Raw genomic sequence first — 20,979 nt, 5'->3', positions numbered from 1 at the left:
ATAAGATCCTGCCTCTGCACCCTCCTTGGGGTGACCTGATTATGCAAGACCATTTACTCTGAATAGTCATAAATGTGATGGATTGGTCCTTGGGGTACCAGTTCAAGATCATGGAGACCAGAAAAAAAAGTAGTGTACTCTTCTTCTGCTTTAGAATCCCTAGAGGCAGCTCTCCCTCCATGCTTCTGCTCTGTAGCCGCTGGTGCATCTTGTTGAATTATCCGAACATATTGCTTTGTGTTCCACCTGGATTGTTCCTCTACATTTCTCTGTTGTTGCTCAGTTCTGTACAACCAAAAATCAACATCTTTCCATTGCCAAGTTGTCCCGATGTGAAATACTGTTGTTATCCGCCTCCCATATTACACTAATTTGTTGCTCGATTCTCAGCCTGGCACCTCTGATGACCACCGGTAAAAGAAACCCCCAATAATGTTGAATTGCAACTGAGCATGTAACAAATCCTCACATTAATCTTACAGATGGATCCATACCAAACTGAACTAAAGTATTTTTTTGGATGGGTCATGCCTTAGAAATTACAAAGGTGACATGGTTGTAGGTTAAGCTGTAAGTACTGGATATCAAATTGTTGAAAGCCAGCACTTGCCCGAGGCAGATGTGTTTTTTAAAAATTCTTTTTATTAAACAAGCTCAATTGACATTACACAGTTAAATGTGTCTGCATGCATACAACCAGGCTGAGTTGGTAACACATATTGAAAGAGTTACATAATCACTGTTATCCTGAAAGTAAACATTATGTCTAAGAACAAGTATATCCAAGACAGTGGGCAAACATCTGTAAGCTCAGTGCCTTTCTCCCCAGAGGAGGGCATCTGTGCAGCGAGATAATTAGGCTTTGTTATGTACCTCTGTAATTCAGCCATGGGGACCATATTTTTCCCCATTTTCTTAAACATCCTCTACTTTTATATACAACTTCCTCCGCTCTCTGGCACCACTTGTGGTCAGCTTCCCATTCCACCACCGATGGGGGCGAGCGTGCTCCACATCGCCTGGCGACATTTCGGTTTGCGAAATTTGCAAACATTTGCTCTGCTTGGGCCAGCCCATGCCAGAATGAATAAATATTATTCCAATAGGATGCGGAAGAAGAAACCCTCCTGATTGCAGCCTCTTACACACTGCATCATCTGTGCCTTCCCCCATTTATGGAGCAATGTGGGTGGATAATAGGAGCGGCGGAGTACCTTAAGCTGTACCAGCCAAAATTGTGTGCGTATCGCAATTTCTCTGGGGCTCTGTATAGCTCCTGTCCAATCATCATCTTCCATATTTCTCAGATCATCTAGCTAGGCTCTACAAAGGGAGTCCAACAGGTCCTGTGCATTGTTGAGAAGCTTCTGGTATATTGTTGCCGTCCTCTTCTCAGGGATAGGGTCCAGCATCAACCTATCTTCTAGAGGGGAGTAATCTGGAGGGATCATGCCCTGGTGTAAATGTTTGTGTAGGGCATGCATAAGCCTCAAGTATGAAAATCTTTGGGTGGGGGCCAAATTGTATTCTTGTTGGAGATCGTCAAAAGGGATAGGTGCTCCGTTCCTCTATATGTCCCCCAGGCGGTCAATGCCAATTACCTGCCAACCCCTGAACCCCTCCAGGGAGGTGACATCTTTCAGCTGATCCCCAGACCATAGAGGTGTCATGGCTGTCTAAGGTACTTTACTTTATTCGGTTATTACAACCATCAAAGTTTCAAACAAAACATAAAAATATCAATAACAATACATAGACATAGATCGTGTTATTGCCAAATACAACATTTCAATCAAGGCTAAAGGCTGTGAGCACCCACAGCACAAGAGGAATATAACTTATTTCAAATGCCACTTCCAATACAAACTGTGCAATAGTAATAAAAACCAGACGATAAAAGATAAAACATGGGTTAAAACAGGCATCCATATACAATGGGAGCAGCAATATATGGTGTCAACTCTCATCCGGGACATACTCCGGTTTAAAGTGCCAAGTGCTTCAAAATCAATTAACATCTAATACCACAATATTTTAGTAAAGATCAAACAGATAGCACCATAAGTGGCAATATATGGTATCAACCCTCATCAGGGACATACCTAGGTTTGAAGTGCCTAGTGCTTCAAAATCAGTTGACATCTGGTACCACATTAGTTAAACAAGAATGAAAATTTTCCTAGCTAACGTAACGGAAAGTTTCAACTCTATTAAGGACTCTGAGGCGAGGATTATGCCTTCTTTCCTCACTTTATTCCATTAGCAGCATGAAGGTAAACAAAGACTACGTTTCCCATGAACCATAGGGAAAACAGTAGTAAAAAAAAAAACAACAACATGGTAACAAATCAGTCAGTAACAAGTATCTATGTCCAATCCGGAGTCAGAGCATCCCACACAGTCCTTTGCTAGTGTCCCCTCTTCCTCTTTCGGAGCACGACGACAGCTGCTCCGCACTCTTCAAACATCTTGTTTCTGAGCGTCAGAACCTGCAAACGACAGGGACACATTACCCAGGGAAAACACAGTCAAACCCTGTTACAGAGCAAAACAGGTTACACAAATCAGTAAAGCAACTATCACCACTGGAAAACATCTACTTACTGTCATACGGGGAGGGATCTCCTCCTGGAGCAAAGGGCGGGATAATCCTCGGTCCGAGTCCTTACTAGAATTGAAACTTTCCGTTACGTTAGCTAGGACATTTTTCATTCTATGTCAGGACTGGAGGTGAGGATTATGCTTGTTCAAAGCTTGCCCACAACCAGCTGAGCCATATTCAGCACTGGTTTAAAGTAGAACCTCTTAAAAGTAGAGTCCGAAGACCAATCAGCAGCATTGAGGATATCCTCTAGACGTGCACCTAGGCCGAACGCCTTTGATGCCATTGCCCCACGAGCAGAATGTGCTCCAAAATCTCGAAGACTTATACCAGCCTCTTGCATCACCCACCGACCCATCTGGCATTGGTGGGTGAGGAAACCGCTTTAAAGGGTTTACGGAGCGCAATGAGTAATTGGCGTTCTCCGGGAGGACAAAACTCCTCCGTCATGTCCTCATATGCCTTGAGACATCTGACCACACATAACTTCGGTGAGTCTGGGAACGCCGGGTACGAGATCACCCTAGTATGGCATTTAGTGCGACGTAGTAGGGTGAAGGTGACCCCATCAGGGGTGAACATCCTTCCGGAAATGTCTAGGGCGCGAACATCCGAGACACGCCTGCAAGAAACCAAACAGAGGAGCATTGCTAGTTTCGCTGAAAGCTCCTTCCGAGAGAGAAACCTGTTAGGCTGCCAGCAGAGAAAAAGATTGAGAACCTGATTCACGTCCCACAGAGCGGAATAAAGAAAGCCTCACGCCCCGAAGCAGCTTGCAAACCAGGGGGTGCTCTCCTATAGGTGTGCCATTAACCGGTACATGGCCCGACGAAATAGCTGATCTGAAGGTATTAACGGACCGATAGGCGAACCCATCTGAAGCTAGCTGGGCCAGAAAATTCACCATATGAACGACGTCTGCGACCAAGGGATCGTAACCCCGCCGCATACACCAACTGGCCCATCGGCTCCACGCGGACTTGTACATTTTAACTGTGCTGTCGGCCCAAGCTTTTGAGATGAGGCTCTCAGCCGCTCGCGAAAGGCCTGAGGTTTCCCATCAACCCCGGAAATCTGCCACACCATGAGAAGCAGCGATCCCGCTGACACCAGCGGGTGAAGACTCCCGTCGGGAATCGTGAGAAGAGCGGGAGACTGGGCGAGTAGGATTGGAAAATCCCAGGAAAGTTCCAGAAGAACTGGAAACCAAACTTGCGACCTCCACAGGGGAGTGACCATCACCAGGTCCGCCCCTGCCTGCGAATCTGAGCTGAAGAGCGCATGATTATCGCAAACGGGGGAAACGCGTATCCCTGCTCCAAACTCCAATCCTGGAGGAACGGATCCGGTCTCCAACTGAAAAACCGAGGCGTCTGGTGGTCCAGTCTGGACGCAAACAGATCAACTGAGAATGGGCCCCAGTGCTCGTTCAGAGCTGCAAATATGGCCCTGTCCAACATCCACATGCTGGAGTCTCGGAAGTGGCGAGATTGGTAATCTGCCTCCAAATTGTCCCGACCAGGGAGCTACTCCGCTGTGACCGTTAACTGGCTGTCCAGGCAATATTGCCAGAAACTTGCCGCTAGGTCTGAGAGGGCTTTGGACCTGGTACCTCCCAGATGGTTTACGTACCGGACTGCGGAAATGTTGTCCATCTTCAGCAGAACACACGGCCGCACCAAGTCTTTCGTCCAGCAACGTACGGCAAACGAACCGGCCAAAAGTTCCAGACAATTTATGTGTAACTTCTGTTCGTCTGGAGACCTCAAACCTCCTGTGGACAACTCCCCGCAACGTGCACCCCAGCCCATTCTACTGGCGTCTGATTCGATCACAAGTTCTGGCACTGACCCGAAGATCGCTCGGCTGTTCCAGACCTCCATATGGTCCAGCCACCATTGGATCTCGGTAGTGAGTGAAACCGTGTGAGAGTATGGGAACCCTTTCCTGAGAAAGTACGCTTTTAGGCGTTGCAAGGCCCGGTAATGAAGCGGGCCTGGAAATATGACTTGAATGGAGGCCGACAGGAGCCCCACTACTCGGGCGAGCTGACGGAGGGAGACCTTCTGTCTGGATAGGACGCGACGCAATTCGTGCCTGATCTTGGAGATTTTCCGGGCTGGAAGACAGAGTGGACGACGTTGAGTCGATCACGAACCCCGAGAAGGTAAGCGACTGGGTTGGATGTAATAGAGACTTGCTCTCGTTGATGACAAAACCAACATCCTGAAGGAGACCCACCGCCATCTGAAGTTGCACTTCCAGTTGGCGTGGGCAAGAGGCCATCAAAAGGATATCGTCCAAGTACATGATCATCCTGACCCTCCTTGCCCTCAAAAACTCCACCACCGGTTTGAGACCCTTGGTGAAGCACCACGGTGCTGAAGAGAGACCGAACGGGAGGGAAGCAAACTCATGAACGTGGTTGCGCCAGATGAATTGGAGAAACCGCCTGTGCGGAGGAAAGATCGGGATCATCAAATAGGCGGCCTTAAGGTCCAGACGGGCCATCCAATCGCGGGGGTGCAAAACGTCCCGCAGGAGATGAATTCCCTCCATTTTAAAATGGCGGTATACAAGCCATTCGTTGAATTCGCTCAAATTGATGACGGGTCTCTTGCCGCCGTCTGTTTTGTCTACCAAGAAAATATTGCTCAAAAACCCTCATGGGTGGCGGAAGGTGGGGAGAATGGCGCCCTTTCGAAGGAGGGATGCGACCTCCTCGTCCACCAAGACTGCATCTGGAGCCGAAAACTGGATGGGCCGGGGACTGGTGTGCTGGACTGGGGACCCCATGAAGTCTATATGAAACCCCTGCACAGTTTAGAGAACCCATGCATCGTGCGTGAGAGACAACCAAGCCTGCTAACAACTTGCCAACCACCCCTAGCTTTGATGGGGAAAAAATGTGAAGACTCACCGGAGTTTGAGGTGGTGGATCCTCTTCGGAATCCTCTTCCTTTGCCTCAGCGGCCCCTTGTAGGGTAGAAATTCCCGAACCGGGACTAGTCCTGCGACTGACCGGAGCCTCTCTGGTTACCCTGCTGGTGACCCCGCCAGGCCGAGCGGCCCCTGCCTCGGCCGGCCCCGCTAAAAACACGGGGAAAAAGTTTTCTAATGGTAGTTTGTGCCCTGTCAAGGTATGTGAAGGTATTTACAAACTTGCCGAGCTCCTTCACGAAGGGCTCACCAAACAAGCCCCCTTGAGCCACGGCGCCAGCCTCGGAATCCGCCTGGTCTCCCAGCTTGGGATCGATCTTTATAAGGAGGGACCTGCGGCGCTCTGTAGAGAGGGCGCAATTTGTATTGCCCAAAAAAATAACCACCCTTTGGGCCCAGTTGGATAGGGTTTCAGGAGAAATAATAGAGCCCGACTCCTTGGCCTCCTCAGCTATATCTAGAATTTTGGTAGCCGGACCAAGAGCGTCCAGGAGATTGTCCTGGCAAGCCCTCCAGGATCTATCTATCCCTTTTTTAGGGTCACAAATGAACTTTTGTAGGAAAGTGGACATTCTGGGATCAATTTCGGGGGTGAGAGCTACTTTCCCCTCCAATGAGGGGCGAGGGCACAGCGCCCTCAGGCAGATGCGAGCCTCTTTTTCTAAAGGCCTACGGATGTGTTCTGCAACATAAGCCGCCACCTTCTCCCCAGGGACCCACTCCGAAGAGCGGGGATCAATAATATCATTTGGGTCCAACATATCTGAGGTGACCGAAGGGGAAACAGTAGCGCGAGGAGGAAGCCAAGGTCGCGGAGGACCGGGATCCGAGTCCAGATCGCCTGATGTGTCCTGGTCAGTATCTAGAGGGGCGGGGGACAATAACCAGCTGTATGGCCTGATTGTCAAGGAAAGCCTGCCGTAAATGCTCGAAAGCGTCTGAATCCACCCCAGGGACCCGGGGAAGCTTGCTTGGCGGGGAGCCCGCAGGAATGGGGACAGAGGGAGTAGGCAGAGCTGCCGGAGCACCCATGCGTTGTTCCAGGCAAGAGAACGCCTCATTTATTTGGCGCGAAAGCCTGTCCTCTAGAGGGGATATAGCCTGGCCCACAGTCTGGTAAATCGAGGAATCAACTGCCTCATAAAAGGCATTCCCCCAGGGAATCTCTGCCAGAGGATCCTCCTCCTCCCGGAATTCATCGTAATACTCCATTACCCCCAAGGAAAGACTATGGAGTGGCAACAAGAATGGCCAGTAGGCAGGCCTTTAATAACAGGCTGGGTGTCAGCCAACTTTTTGGCGGAACTGGAGAGCCGCAATTGCAGGGGTTCAAGCCCCAGGAGACACTGCTGGCAAAGAAAAGGTACAAGCAACACAACACCCCCAGTGCCAGGGGGGTGCACACCGTTCTGGGCCGAGTCCCTTCAAAAGTCCCTGAACAGGGAAGATATTAGACCTCTAACGAGGCGTTCAATCTCCACTTACTGGACTCTGAAATCCCCCTTTTTAATGCTGCAGAGTGGGGAAAACAAAGCGTATGTATTCAAATTCGGCCGATCGCGGGTTAACTTCACCGCCGATCGCCTATACAGACCCCAGACGGGCGTACTCCTCAGACCGGGGCTTTCAACAGACACGCGCGTGCGGTGTTTGAATCTCTGAAGAGAAACAACCAACGCGACGCGCCTCCTGCGCCCTCTAGCGGCGGGAGCTCGCAAGAGCAAAGCCAGCAACGCACCGCGTAGGGACGAGGAGACCCTGAACCCCGCGGCTCCTTTAAAATACAATAATTATGCAGCAGCGCAAAATGAATGCGCGCAAGCCCTCAAACACAAGATACCAAGCAAAAAGAAGTCGGTAGCAGCGCAGTGAAAGCGCAAGACATACGGTCCAAACCAACCAAGAAAACATACGTCATAAACACAGCAGAACGCTAGAAATGTGTAAAGATTTATACATGAAATATTATCACAGCAGAAACGCTAGACACATGTAGTTAAGCACTACACAGCACAATAACTGAATACTTATCTTGCTGAAAGCGAAGAAAGAGGAAGAGGGGACACTAGCAAAGGACTATGTGGGACACTCTGGCTCTGGATTGGACATTGATACTTGTTACTGATTGGTTGTTACCATGTTGTTGTTTTTTTGACTACTTTTTTCCCTGTGGTTCATGGGAAACGTAGTCTTTGTTTACCTTCATGATGCTAATGGAATAAAGTGAAGAAAGAAGGCATAATCCTCGCCTCCAGTCCTGACATAGAATTAAACAGATAGCACCATAAGCGGCGTCAGTACAAAACCCGTAATAAATATACAAGTCTAAATAACAATAAAAACGCCATTTAATCAATACAAAACAGGGAAACAATTAATTATTACAAAAATAAAACTCAATCATTACACTGGTTTATTTTTTTAAATTGCATTGCGTTTATACCAAACTGCCTCTAAAAATATACTAACAGCTAAAACAGTTCTAAAGGAAAGATCGGTCTTTAAGATCCTCAAGGATATTTGATAATGTGTAACCCCTAGTTCACGACAAATAGGAATAATCTATCTCCTGCGGGGGGCGTAGGAATACTCTGAGCAGAAGAATAATAAATGTGATTCATTTTCGTCACCTTGATTAAACATTGGACATGTCAATGTTAAATGTACTTTATTATTCCATTTATGTGTAAAAGATCTTATCGGTACTGTCCCCAGACAAAACCATAAGAAAAGGCTTTTAGGGAAAGCGGAGGGTATAAAATCCAGGTATTCCTCAAAAAATGAGTGAGGTTTAAAATCAAGAGATTTATTGGTCAGCGATCCCACACAACTTTTTAGCAAACCTTCATCGATAAAATCCCAATAAGTGCTTTTAAGTTTAAGTTTGTCAATGTTCTTTAGTTTAGTGGGAGCAGCCCAGAATCTATGGAGACCTAATTTTCCCATCCACGAAAAAATGTGCAATCCATGGGAGCGATCTAGCACCCAATAGATTAAAAACTTCACTCAAAGAGTCCGTATAGTCTACAAGCTCTGGTGTAGACCAGAGACGAACCCAGTAAACCAGTATTTTCAGGGCAGCCAAATCAGTTATTCTTTTTAGTCCCAATTCTAAATACAATGGGATAAGGGGGTGTGCTATGAGGGAGACATAATACTTTCCTAGCAAAGCTATTTTCTACTAGTGCCAAGGGCTGTGCACCAACATGGGTCCAAACTTCAGCCCCATAGAGAGCAGCTCCTTGCTCCTTGGTACGATAAATCTCCAGAACTGGGGATACTACATGAGACACCGTTCTCTTTTGCGTCCTCAGAATTGCATTAGACCTATGCTTGATAAGGAGTTTACTTTTCATAAGCTGGTCAAGCCACTTAAAACTATCCATGAAGAGGAGCCAAGATGGCGACCGGAGCAGTCGCTTGAGCGCCCGGCTCCGTCGGCCCTTGGCCTCGGACTATCATCCTGATTCCTATCCTTGCCGATTTTCGAGGTGCAACGCGTGCGACGACGCGCTGACTGCGCCGCCGCTTTCCCGAAGTCTTAGCCCGCCCGGATGCCGGAGTTCTTGGTGCCTTTGTTCCCCGCACTGGACCCCTGCTCTACTGTGGCCTCGGCCGGCCCCCTGGAAGCGTCGCAGTCACCGGACCCGCTGGTGCAAATCTGAGCCCCGAGGTCCCGATCCCGCCTCACGCCACGGACGGTCGCCGGAGGAGCCGGGGGAGAGGCGCCCGGACACCTCCTGCACCCTGCACCTGACGGGCTGGAGCTAGAGGGTAAGCCCCGGCGTGACGGGTCTCCTACCCCGCTCTGTGGACCACGCTGTGGAAGGCTGCAGACCCCCTTCTTCTATGGTCTAGTCGGCTGCAAGAGAGCCCGAGGGAGGGGAAGCGACTGTTGGCTTTCACCTGTTGCGGCGCAGACCTGTTGGGAATTGCCTCCTTGTCACGATCCCCCCCCTGGCCACGGTACCGTTCAGCGGTAAAACATGGCGCTGATTGCCTGCTCGCTGCTGGGGGGTGATGCTCCGGTCTCGCCCGCTGCCCGCTTCGCCCTCCCTCTACCGGACTCCAGCTCCCCAGTGCCGTCCCGGATTGCTGCCGCTGTGGGGGCGCAGCTTCCGCTGACATACGGCTCCGTTCTGGCTGCCCTGCGGGACTTTCGTCTGCAATTGTGTGTCGGCTTGCAAACGCTGAGTGAGCGGTTCGACTCTACACTGTCTGCTGCGGGTCGTGAGCGCCCCGTTTGTGATCAACAAGACGTGAGTCTGCCAGTGCTGTGGTCCTCCTGCGGGGAAGTAACGACTGGGTGTAGCGGTGCTCCACTGGTGTCTGCGTTTGGCTTTCCCGGCGCCCAGGATCAATCGCTCTCCTGCTCAATGGCGGATACTTTGCTTCCCCGGTCATTGCTGCCTGCTTTGTTGTTGCCTGCCTCACCGTGCCCGCAGGACCTTCCAGCTGAACTACACCTGACGACCTCGAGGAACCGTTCACGGTGGCCTACGGCTCCTTTTATGTGGAACTCATGTACTTTACAAGCCAGGTCTGGATTTTATATGGTGTGCAAGGGGACCTCAATAGATGATTGGCGGCCATTTTGTGACTCTACTTCTCCATCTTCTTCCAAGCGGCCATATTGTCTTTGTCTGTTCGGGATGCGGGGCATTCACGAGGGGGCGGGTCTAATCGTAAGCCCGCGATCGGGCCAGGGCTAGATTACTTTCTATCATCATAGTTTCACGGACGGGCTGGACTGGGACTGGAATTGTTTGCATATGTTGTGCGCACTCGTCGCGATCTGTCTGCCTTCATTTCCTTGTTGTTACATGCTATCTTCACACGACCGCCTTTGGGTGTAGTGGGGTTTCAGTGTGTGGAGGCTTGGTTGGCCGGTGGTGTCGGGCGCTCCGAGGATACGTGGGCTCCTCCCCGCCTCCTTTCTTCTTTCTTCTCTTAGTTTCTTTACTCTATTCCCACTTTCTCTCTCGTCTATATTTCGGGTTCATTGGGCGACAGGCACTATGCTGGGGGGGGGGGGCAGGCCATAGCCTCCGCATTGGTGTAGGGTGGGGGGGTAATTTACTGTCTCTTTTTAGTTCTATGGGCCTCTTTCTTTCATGTCTCTGCGCTATACTTGTTTCGATTCGGGGTCCGGGTGTGGGGTGGATTGAGTGGGGGCGGCTTTTAGGGGGTGCGTATTTACTGCTGTGATGATCCTGTTATCTAACTGCATCGCCTTACTGTATGAGATTTTCTATGGCTGTTTTAATGATGCTGCTGCTCTCCAGTGTATGAAGCCGACTCGCGGACTCGAATCTCCTTGTTTCTATCCTTTACTGATTTCTTTCTCGATAAAATTTTTTTTGAAAACCTTAAAATTAACCTTCACTTCTCCTTCCCCTGGTGTCAAGGATCCCTCCAGTGTATGAATCCTGAATCATTGCTAATCTTGACCTTGACGCACAGGGGATGTACTGTTTGTCTCTGTGCTCAACCGTATTGTGGCCGGCCTGATGGTTGTAGGCCCGTATTTGTTCTTTTACTATGCACAAATAAAGGTTTTAAAAAAAAAAAAAAAAAAAAAACTATCCATGAAACGTACTCCTAAATATTCAAAAGTGTCAACCCTCTCAAGGACCTCATTACCAACCCTAATAGTTGTTTTACCTCTTCTGGCCCCCTTACCCAATAGTTGTTTTATTAACATTAAGCTTGAGACCCCTTTCATTGCACAAGTCTAAAAATTTGTTTACCAGGGTCTGCAGACCCATGGGAGACTTAGAAATGAATAATGAGTCATCGGCAAATAATAAAATCGGTACCTTCCTGTTATTCAGCATTGGGAGTCATTTACACAATTTTCCAAATCCTTGACTACATCATTTAGGTAGAGGGAAAACAAAGTAGGAGCGAGCACACAGCCTTGCCTGACTCCCCGTTCAATTGGAATGCGATCTGCTAGTTCGCCATTCTGTCCCCAGCTTACTTGGGTATAATTATTCTTGTGTAACTTACTCAGTAAATGTACAAGATTGCTGGGGACACCTAGGTTAAGCAGGACTTGCCACAAATTAGAAAAGGGAATGAGGTCAAAGGCAGCTCTAAGATCTACAAACGCAACATACATCGTACCGTGGCGTAAAAGCACATTTTTCCAGTGTAAAAAAGAAAATCTAAAAATCTGGTCTATAGTACTAATTTTCAATCTAAAACCAGCTTGGAAGGGAGAGAGTATTTGTTTTTCATCCATCCATTCCGTTAGTTTAATCAGGACTTATCGACTGATTTTTTTTTGGTTTGGGTATTATCTAATACGCTTCTTGGCCTATAGTTGGCTGGATTATTAGCGTCTCCCTTTTAAATATGGTTATTATCATAGCCTCGCTCCATGAATCAGGGACATCTCCCCCGGCCGTGATGGCATTTGATAGATGATTAAAATAGATTGTCTAGATAAGTGGCTCTGACTTAAAAAGGTCACCCGGAATTGTATCAGGCCCAGGTGTCTTAGCTAATTTAAGAGAAAGTATTGCACTATTTGTCTCATCAAGACTAAACAAGATGGGTGTATAATTTGGCTTTTGCTTTGAATGAGGTAAAGTTGTATCTTCAGCTATATTAATCACACTGGCTGGCTCATCAGGCTTTCTTAATGAATATAGTGATGAAAAATGAGCAACCCAGTTTTCAGGTGATAAGTTAAAACTTAGGTACTTCACACTTTCATGGTTCTTTTGCGCTACTAGGTTCCAAAAGGTTCTGCTGTCCTTGGTTTTACTGGCTGCAAGTAGGTCCTGCCAGAACTTATCTTCCCGATATCTTTTAGTCTGCTTACGTTGGGATTTATAGATTCCTCTGGCATTATGAATTTTGCCTCCATCACCCTCAATGATTGCAAGTTTTAGTGAGTTCTTCGTTGCTTTGCATACAGAGTCAAACCAAACATTGCATCTAGGATAAGTCGCATTAGTAACAGATACCTCTTTATAAAAGATCTTTTGGAGTTCATCAAACATCTGTTTATGGATTGATAAAATAGGTATTCTAGCTGGGTCTATCCCCTCATATTGATTAAAGGAGGCAACAAACTGTTCGTAGAGTTCTGAATACACTTCTGGGTTTGCCATAACTTTCGGCCATTTAACAGTGCGACGATTGTTTGATACTGGGCCACATTCTCACATCAGTTAATACATAATCAATTATGGCTGTCAATCTCTTTTGCCACCCTAGGAACCTATTAGCCTCAGTCCAGCAATTCATCACTGCCACGATATGTTCTGGCCAGTTCCAATGTGATCTACGGACATACAGGAATAGCTCGTAATTTCCGCCTGGCATTGCATCCCTGTGTACTCTTTAGGCCGGCTCCTCCTTGGCCGTATAGACCCAGTCATTTATTATCAGACGTTGCGAGGCCCAATAGTAAAGTTTGATGTCGGGGATAGCTAAGCCTCCTTTGTACACCCCCCTCTGTAACTTGTGTAGGGCAATCCTAGGTGCACCTGCCTGCCATAATAGTGTACTGTGCTCCTGCGATACTTTCTTAAAGAAGGCTGGGAGGGCAGGATACGAGGTATTTTGCAGTATGTACATAAGGCGCGGTCGTGTCATCATTTTGTAAATGGCAGCTCTGCCCATTAAAGACAGCAGCAAGGTTCTCCAGTGCACTACATCCATGCGGAGTCTGGTCAGTTAGGGACTAAGGTTTTTCTGCAAGAATCAAGAACGATTGGCGGTCTTGGGTCAACTGAATACCCAGGTATTTAAAACTTTCTGTAGTGATCGGGGCAGCGCATCTCGCCGGGAGTTGTGTGTGGGAGGAGGGGGGGGGGGGGGTCGACAAAGGAAATACCACTGACTTGGTCCAGTTTATGATACAAGCAGAATAACTCCCAAAAATTGCAGAAAGGATAGTAGCACGTAATCTCGGCGGTATATAAAACGAGCAAAATGCGAGAGGCCGCCCCTCCCATCTGCCTGCAACAGCCACACAGCTGCTGGCATCATCATGCAAGATTTTATCCACCGTGAAGGGCAGAGTGTTCAGCATCAGAATACCTATGCCATGTGTCGAGTATCCAGAGTGAGCTATCAATTTGTACCCAAAACGGTCTAGGACTTTGTCGTAGTTCCCTATCAAATGCATCTCCTGCAGCATCACTACGTCAGGGGAGTATCTGTTAGGCCTGGTGCATACATACAATTTGTTAGGGTTGTATCTGTCCTGAGCAAGATTAAGAAACAAAACTAAACAGTTTCCCCAACCCACCCCCCTTGCATCCCTGCTAGGCAAGTTACAAACTTCTCGCCTCCCCAACATACAGAGTGCCTGTCGCCCAAACGGTGCTATGTAAACCACTGTCGAGGGGTCGTGGGTGAGCCGCAAGCGCCGATGAAAGAGCTGCTGCAGGCGGATTAGATGAACCCCCCCTTGAAATTCTGGTAGGAGAGCATATGTCGACACTCACTGTGTCAATATCTCCAACCCCTAAGGTTAGGTCGTTAGTCTCTGGTGCTGCACTAGACTACTGTGATCAGAGTGTCCCCAAAAAAATCTTTTTTTAGTAGTAGTGTCCCCAGTCCGAAATCCCCCCACCCAACTTTAAGATACCTCGGTTAATCAACAATCCCCCGTGAGTCACTTGTATTTCTCTTGTCAGGCGGTGAGCTGGAACCCCTTCTCTCTGGGCCGCGTTCCTTCATGAAGTGAGGTCGTTCTCTGTTCTCCTTCCGCCTGATATTCCTCCAGCCCTCTTGCCAGTCCCATGCTTCTTCTGTGTTGTGAAGAAGTGCGACTTACCCTTGGCTATGACCTTAAGTTTAACTGGGAACAGAATAACATATTTCAGCTTCTGTGTTCGAAGGGTCTGTTTCACTGCGTTGAAGGTGCGCCTTTGTCTTTGGAAATGAAGTGTGAAATCCGGGAAGAAGCGGATGATGGCATTTTCATGGTGAAGGTCACTGTGCTTTCGTGCCACATGCAGGATTGCATCTCTATCTCTGAAATGTAATAGACGAGCTACAATAGTGCGGGGAGGGGCTACAGGGCGCGGATGTGGCCCCAGTGCGCAGTGGGCTCATTCTACCGAGAAGGTGGTGGACAGACCCTTGGGCTTAAGCGTATTGAGGATCAAGTCCTCAGGGAAGAGGTCTGCTGATGGTCCCTCCAACCCCTCCGGAACACCCACCACTCGAATATTGTTGTGGTGGGCTCAGTCTTCCTGGTCCTCCAGCCGGGCCATGATGTCTGTCTGGTGTTTGGTCAGCAGCGTTACTTGCTCCTCCAGGCATTTCGTTTTGGATTGTAGGCCCCCAATGCTTGCTTCAGCTGTCGACATTTTATCGGCCAGTTTCTGAAAGTCCTGTTCTAAGCAGATTCACCTCCTCCGTCACAGAATCAAGTTTGGCTTCCAATGTCCCCGCAGGTCTCTGATTGCCGCCATAATGTGTTTTAAAGAGGGGTCAGGAGTGTGGTCTTCCTCTTCGGCTGACATTCTGGTTTCAGTGGGGCCCCCTTCCCGGCCCATTGACACCACGTATTTGTCGATTTGGTTGGCCTGGCCAGGGCCCGTGCCCTTGGTGCGAACCATTACTGTTTGCTTCCGGCCATCCTGGGCGGCCTCGTGCTGCATTCGGGTCAGGGCAACTAGGTCTTCCTGTGTGTACTTCACAAGTCGTGGTTTCTTGCCTGTAAGTTATTGCTTGCGGTTTCTGATCGATACTCCTCGGCAGTGTAGGGAGGAAACCAATTTTCCCCTACCGACCTTGTTGGATGCGTCTGGTCATGTCGACGCATATTCTTCCCCCATGCGAGTAACAAGGCCTATCTCTCCATTGGCCCGCTGACTCTCCTCCGAACGGTCCCCAGGTTCCCAGTTCAGGGCGGGCTGCCGGCTTCTCTTCCACTCCAGGGTGCAAATCAGTGCCTCCCGCTCAACTCAAGGGGCGTGTAAATACCTTAGTCCGCCAGCGGGCCCTCATTCCGCCTCAAGGCAGCGGGCCTGGCTGTCGTCTTATCCGCCCACTCTGTGGCCACCTCCGCGGCCACCCAATCAAGGCAGTCGACCTCCTGGGTTCTTAGTCCAAGAGCGCCAGGGGCCCAGCCGGGTATTGTGTTGCTTGTGGGAGATCTGCACCGTGGCACCACTCCAGCACCCGGATGCTTCGCGTCCGCGGTTAGCAAGCGAGCGTCGTCATGTTGATGTACCGAGCTCCGTTACGGCTCTCCACTTTCTTTGAAACTATGCGCTGATCGGGGTCAATTTACAATCGGTTTTCCCCGGTCCTTTGCACCTGCAAATTTCTCCTCTGATGCGGATGATAACAGATTGATCGGGGCTATAGGCTGCCAGCTAGCACAGCTCGCTCAGTGTGCCAATCTTCGCCGGCTGCAGGCCATGCCCCCACCCAAGGCAGATGCGAGATCTACCCAGGTTGCTGAACTTGTCGTCCTCATCTGAGCCTGTCTCTTGGCGGAGAAAAGGTTTGAAACTGTATTCAGACTCAAATTATAAGTTCGGAGTCAAGCATGACTTTGGACTTCTCTGGATGCAGAGGATTTCTTGACTTCTGCAGGTACCCCCACAAAGAATGGTTTGTGTGTACTAAACTGATTGCTTTGCTATTATCTCAAAGCATAGCTATAATAAAGTGTGCAACCCACCAATGTCCTTGAGACAAGCTGCTTTGTTGCAAACCAATGATGCTGCAATGTTTGCTGTGCAAACTAATTTGTTTCCCATAGGCTGCCTAAAAGATATGTCTATTTTGCAGGAGCTGGCCTCGGAAAGTGATGAATAGTATTGAATCAAACAAAATTGGACAAGGGAGAATGGAGAGCCACCTCAAGAAGTGTGCTGGCTCTAAACTCTCTACTATCCCACCTTGCATGGTTGTATCATGAGCTGCCCATATAGGTATGACATGATCCGTGCCCTCTGCAACCCACTGGTAAGCTTTTTACCTTATATTGCCCAGAACTATTGCCATTCCGTGGCACTTGTCAGTCACATAATGATAGAAGGGGACCAAGACCACTGCCGCTGTTCATCCTCCTTACTAAGCCCCCCCCGTACTGGTAACTGTCTGAATATTTTTGGGCTGGAGTTTTATCCCAGAGGAAGAGCAGATGCTATAACTGTACATAAGCGCTACTTGGGAACTATCCCCTTATTTCCCCACCTCTAAAATGACCAAGGAACACACTTCATTTCATCGGTAAAGGAGAGCTGAAAAGCATTCAGGATTAACTAACACTTTCAATTAACCAGAGTCAGTAAGGAAGGTAGCAAGGAACTATGATTCATTTAAGTATAAGACAGCCATGGTCTGTTCTGAAACCCACTGAAATGCCGGAGGCCTTGCCTCTAGCTCTGTGATTCACGAGGGCCATACCAACCCAAAGAACCAGAATGAGGTAGTTATAGGATGCCCTGTGATGTTACCTTCAAATCTACCCATTTCAGCTGCTAAGTTACACCTGCAATTAAATTATGGTTCTGTTCTCTTATAGTGCAGAAAAAGTATTTGCTGTTTCTAGAGTTTCCGTTCTCAGGCTCAAGCTGCCTTCCTGGCTGTCCAGCTAAAGTCTGCCACACACACAAGCTCGGTGAATTGTTGTATATCCGGATCCATCACAAGAATAGTCTATGTCTGGTGTTACTCATCACCATAGAGAAGTGTTGTAGACAGCAGGCAAGGGTTCACTTCTCCCAGGGAAAGTGTACTGCACCTCACTGAGATGCCTGCCCAGCAGTGTTCTTCACCACAACACCACCAAGCCCTATACCAGGTCATGCTGCTGGAATTCCTCTTGTTACTGTCTTGCCACCTGCATGTGGTCCAGACCTCAAGTGGCCTAGCATCGCCATCTGCCTCTTGGCAGCCCCATAACAAGGCGCCATCACCCCTAATCGTTACCACCTCTGTACGGGTTGAGTAAATTTCTCCTCGATACTGGATCCCTCTGTTGGTCTGGCCTACTCTCTTCGATGTTGCAGTCACCCTCAGGCTCTCAGTGGGATACTTCATCGCCTGTCCTTGGATGGATTCACCCCTCTGTGTATGAGAAGAATTTCTACTTGTTGCTACTTAAGAAATATCGCCAATGCAGGATCTACACTCACTTGTCTGCTGATGTTCTGCCTTTCATCATAGGGCCACTCAGTAAGAATAAAAGTTGCCTTGATTTGTTCTACTATGGGCACAGACCACCTGGATGGGCCAGCACCTCCCCTGAGTCTTGGCAATGCAATGAAGATTATAACAGTCACTGTAGCTATAATTTTCTGATATAGTCACCTTGTGTACTCTGAACATGGGCACTTTTGTGAACGCTTGGAAAGAGTGAAAAGCCGAAAGCAGTATTGTTACTCTAAAGTATAAGAGTAAACTACACGTGTAGATTTACTCATATGTAAGTTTACTTTTGTGAATGGCCCCCTGTATATTTTGATTAAACTACATTTGTGCATCATCCAAATTGCTTTCAGTAATAAAGGCGAACCCCATGCATATCCACTGGATAAAATTGAGGATGATGATGAAAAATGTAGCAATGAAATTTTAAACTGAAGTGGTTAGGCTTTATGCAATGAAATTGTTGTAGGCGTCCAGTTCCCAGCAAAAATAGGGGCCACGAAGACGTTAAATTTCATAAAATATTCTGTTCATATTACCAATTCTTAATGAATTTTTAGGTCGAGCCTGGGCAGCGCTTGCGCTGCTCTGCGAGGCATGCTGTATTGAGATAGGGACTTGAAGCTCCGCCCATATTTTTCGTTGTCTTGTGTCACTGTCCACTGTAAAGAAGCCCTAACCGCCAACACCAGCAGTATTGTTCCTCACCGGAGGTGTGCCGGCTTTCGGGGCTATTCCCGCACAGATGGGGACTCGGTGTTCCTGGAGCCCCTGTTCTCCTTCACGTGCTCAAAAAAAGCCAGCAGTTCCACGGTCTGGTGTAACAGCCAACGCCAGCAGCATTGCTCCTCACCTGAGCGTGCTGGATTCCCAGGCTATTCCCGCACTGCTGGGGACTTGGTGTTCCGTGAGCCCCTGTTCTACTTCACGCGCTCAAAAAGCATCAGCAGTTCCGCGGCACAGGACGTGCATGGGGCTGTGCCAGGGCCGCGGGTGGGCCCGTCCACGCCCGGAGGAGGCTGGGCTGGGCCCCCCTCTAACCAGGGATTCTTGACTTTTTGCATCAAACCTTAGAGGTACAACAGTCTGCTATGGGGAAATGAAAGGCCAAGTCATGTGATCAAGGGTGAGAGACCTAAACACATTGGATTCCTTTCTTTTAAGGGCTGCGGACGTCAAAGGAGATAGAGATGGCCGAAAGAAGAGTGTCTGGTGGAGAGGTGAGTCTACTGACTCAACAAGTGTTCCCTTTAATCAATGACACGTTGCCCCGACCAGATGATAACCCTTCTCCTTTAACTGTTGACATGCTTCTGGACCCACATATTTGATAAGTGGGACTGGCAATCAAGAATCACTTGAAGAGCCACCTGTGAAGAAAAAAGAGTGGTGGGAGGCTGCATAGACTTCCAAAACCGAACACTAGTACTGGGAAAGATCCCCTGTTAATGATTCCATCCGAGACTGTGAGATTCACTGCAGAGCTGGAACAAACTGTTTCACGTCTCTTACAACCTTTAATGGGCAGTTTGAAACCAATCACATTCTGAAGGTAGCACCACCAAAGCGAAAAGTGCAGAAATTAGTCAAGTTAGACGTTTTACCCTAGCTTACTGCAGCATCTTAAGGGTTTCTCGCATTCTTCCTAGAAGAGCACCTGCTCATTAGTGTCTATCTGTAGTTTTCCACTGATGCTTGATGGCTATTTTCCATTTAACATGAGTTAGACTTCTATAAGCTTTTCTGATTGTCTGCTTTCTTTTGCACCAGTTTATAATTTCAAGGAATAGTTTACCTGTTGGGCAATTTGAGAGAGATGAGCCGCTTGTAGTGTTGAAGTGGGTATGGTAACAGAATGTGTTGCTGCAGAGCTGTTACTGGTGGCCTTGTGAACCTCCTCCATCATCGACTGAAAAACATAAGAAGAAAATGTATAAAGCACAAACGTTGATCTTCTGGTCGAAACTACATTGTTGAGTATATGAATTATCTTAAACTGTGTCCGGTTGCTTTTTTAAAGTGGAAAGCAGCAATGTTTATTGGTCAAAATCTAATATTTGTAAGGGACTCTGACAAGGAATTGTGGCAGGGCTTACAAAGGAAACAGAATATTGGGTACAGAGCTGTCCAAGATCACGCAGGTAGTCAGCGAAGAAAAGGGATCCAATAGAAAAGCTCTGCACAAGGTAACAAGAAGTCATGCTCAGAAAGAACAGCCATTTCTATGGGCTATACAGAATTCAGAACAACTAAGAGTCAGGACATGAAAGCGATATATACAAAAACATTAACAATCAAGGGTACGTGGGGCAAAGCACTTAGGAGCTCTACGTGGTAACACTGAAGCTCAGGATGTTCGTCACCCACAACTGCTGTTACAGATATTGACTGCAAATACCCACAGATCGAATATACATGCAAAGGCAGGGTCTGTGGAGCGGAGACCTATGGTGAGGTTATAAAAGTAACAAAGACAATGCTCACAGTGGACGAGAAACACATCCTAGGTTCTCAGCTGTGCCCACGAATCCTGGCAATCACACAAGAAAATGCAAGGCTGAGACCTAACATAGCCAGCCACAAAAGGCACAGAGCTGGAGAGGATGAGTGCTTAGCAGGAAAAAAGGGAAACAAAGGGAATAGAACACTAGACAGAAAGAAACAACCACAAAAGGAAACTGGAAGCTAAGGCAGGAAGGATAAGGAGGTAGCAAACTAGAAACTGGAACTAGGGGAAAGGGGAAGAAAGGCAGAAGTGGGAAAAAGATAACTACAGAAAGATACATTTTTGAGAATAAAGGTTGCACTAAAATAGTGCAAGCTCAGGAATGAAGATTCATGGTAGCACCATTGCTAGTAAAGAGAACAAGATAAAGCTAAGGCTCAAGGCTCTTCTGGAGACAAAGGTAGCAAAATCTCAGGAACTTAACCAACAAGAGGTCGATCAAATAGCAACACTAGTCCAATGACCAAAGAGGCTAGAAAGCGGTCGCTATGATCACATGCCTGAGGAGTGAGAAAACTAGCACCAGCCAGCCACAGATGTGCTGAATTTCTCACTATTCTTTGGAATACATGGATGGAGGCAAAGCAGTGAAGAGGGAATTGTAGGTATCTGAGCCTTTTGTAAGAAAAAAGACTGGCATCCACAAAACCCCGAATGGATCTAGAATGTCCAAGAAGCTGGAATCAAGTATATGGATGTAGAGGAAGGTCCGGAAGCTTATCTGAGCACTGGAAAGTCCCACAGCTAGCCCCCCTAATGATGGGCACAGGCACACAGGGTGTGAATCATGACA

At 48.0% G+C, this 20,979-nt stretch overlaps 1 protein-coding gene across 2 annotated transcripts in view; it reads right to left on the bottom strand.

Moving 5' to 3' along the window:
- Positions 1-19,587, bottom strand: part of ATF1 (activating transcription factor 1) — a 209,544-nt gene extending 189,957 nt beyond the window's left edge. For both annotated transcript variants that reach the window (XM_085654542.1, XM_085654543.1), the window contains exon 1: positions 19,476-19,587. In XM_085654542.1, the coding sequence (XP_085510668.1) occupies positions 19,476-19,586 (111 nt within the window). In that variant the 5' untranslated portion in view covers position 19,587. The remainder of the gene's footprint in view (positions 1-19,475) is intronic.
- Between the last annotated feature and the right edge of the window lie 1,392 nt (positions 19,588-20,979).

This window comes from Triturus cristatus, chromosome 4_1 (assembly GCF_964204655.1).
Source record: "Triturus cristatus chromosome 4_1, aTriCri1.1, whole genome shotgun sequence".
Lineage (NCBI taxonomy): Eukaryota > Metazoa > Chordata > Amphibia > Caudata > Salamandridae > Triturus > Triturus cristatus.
Note: the sequence above shows the minus strand (reverse complement) of the source record. Positions and strands in the feature narration are given on the sequence as shown.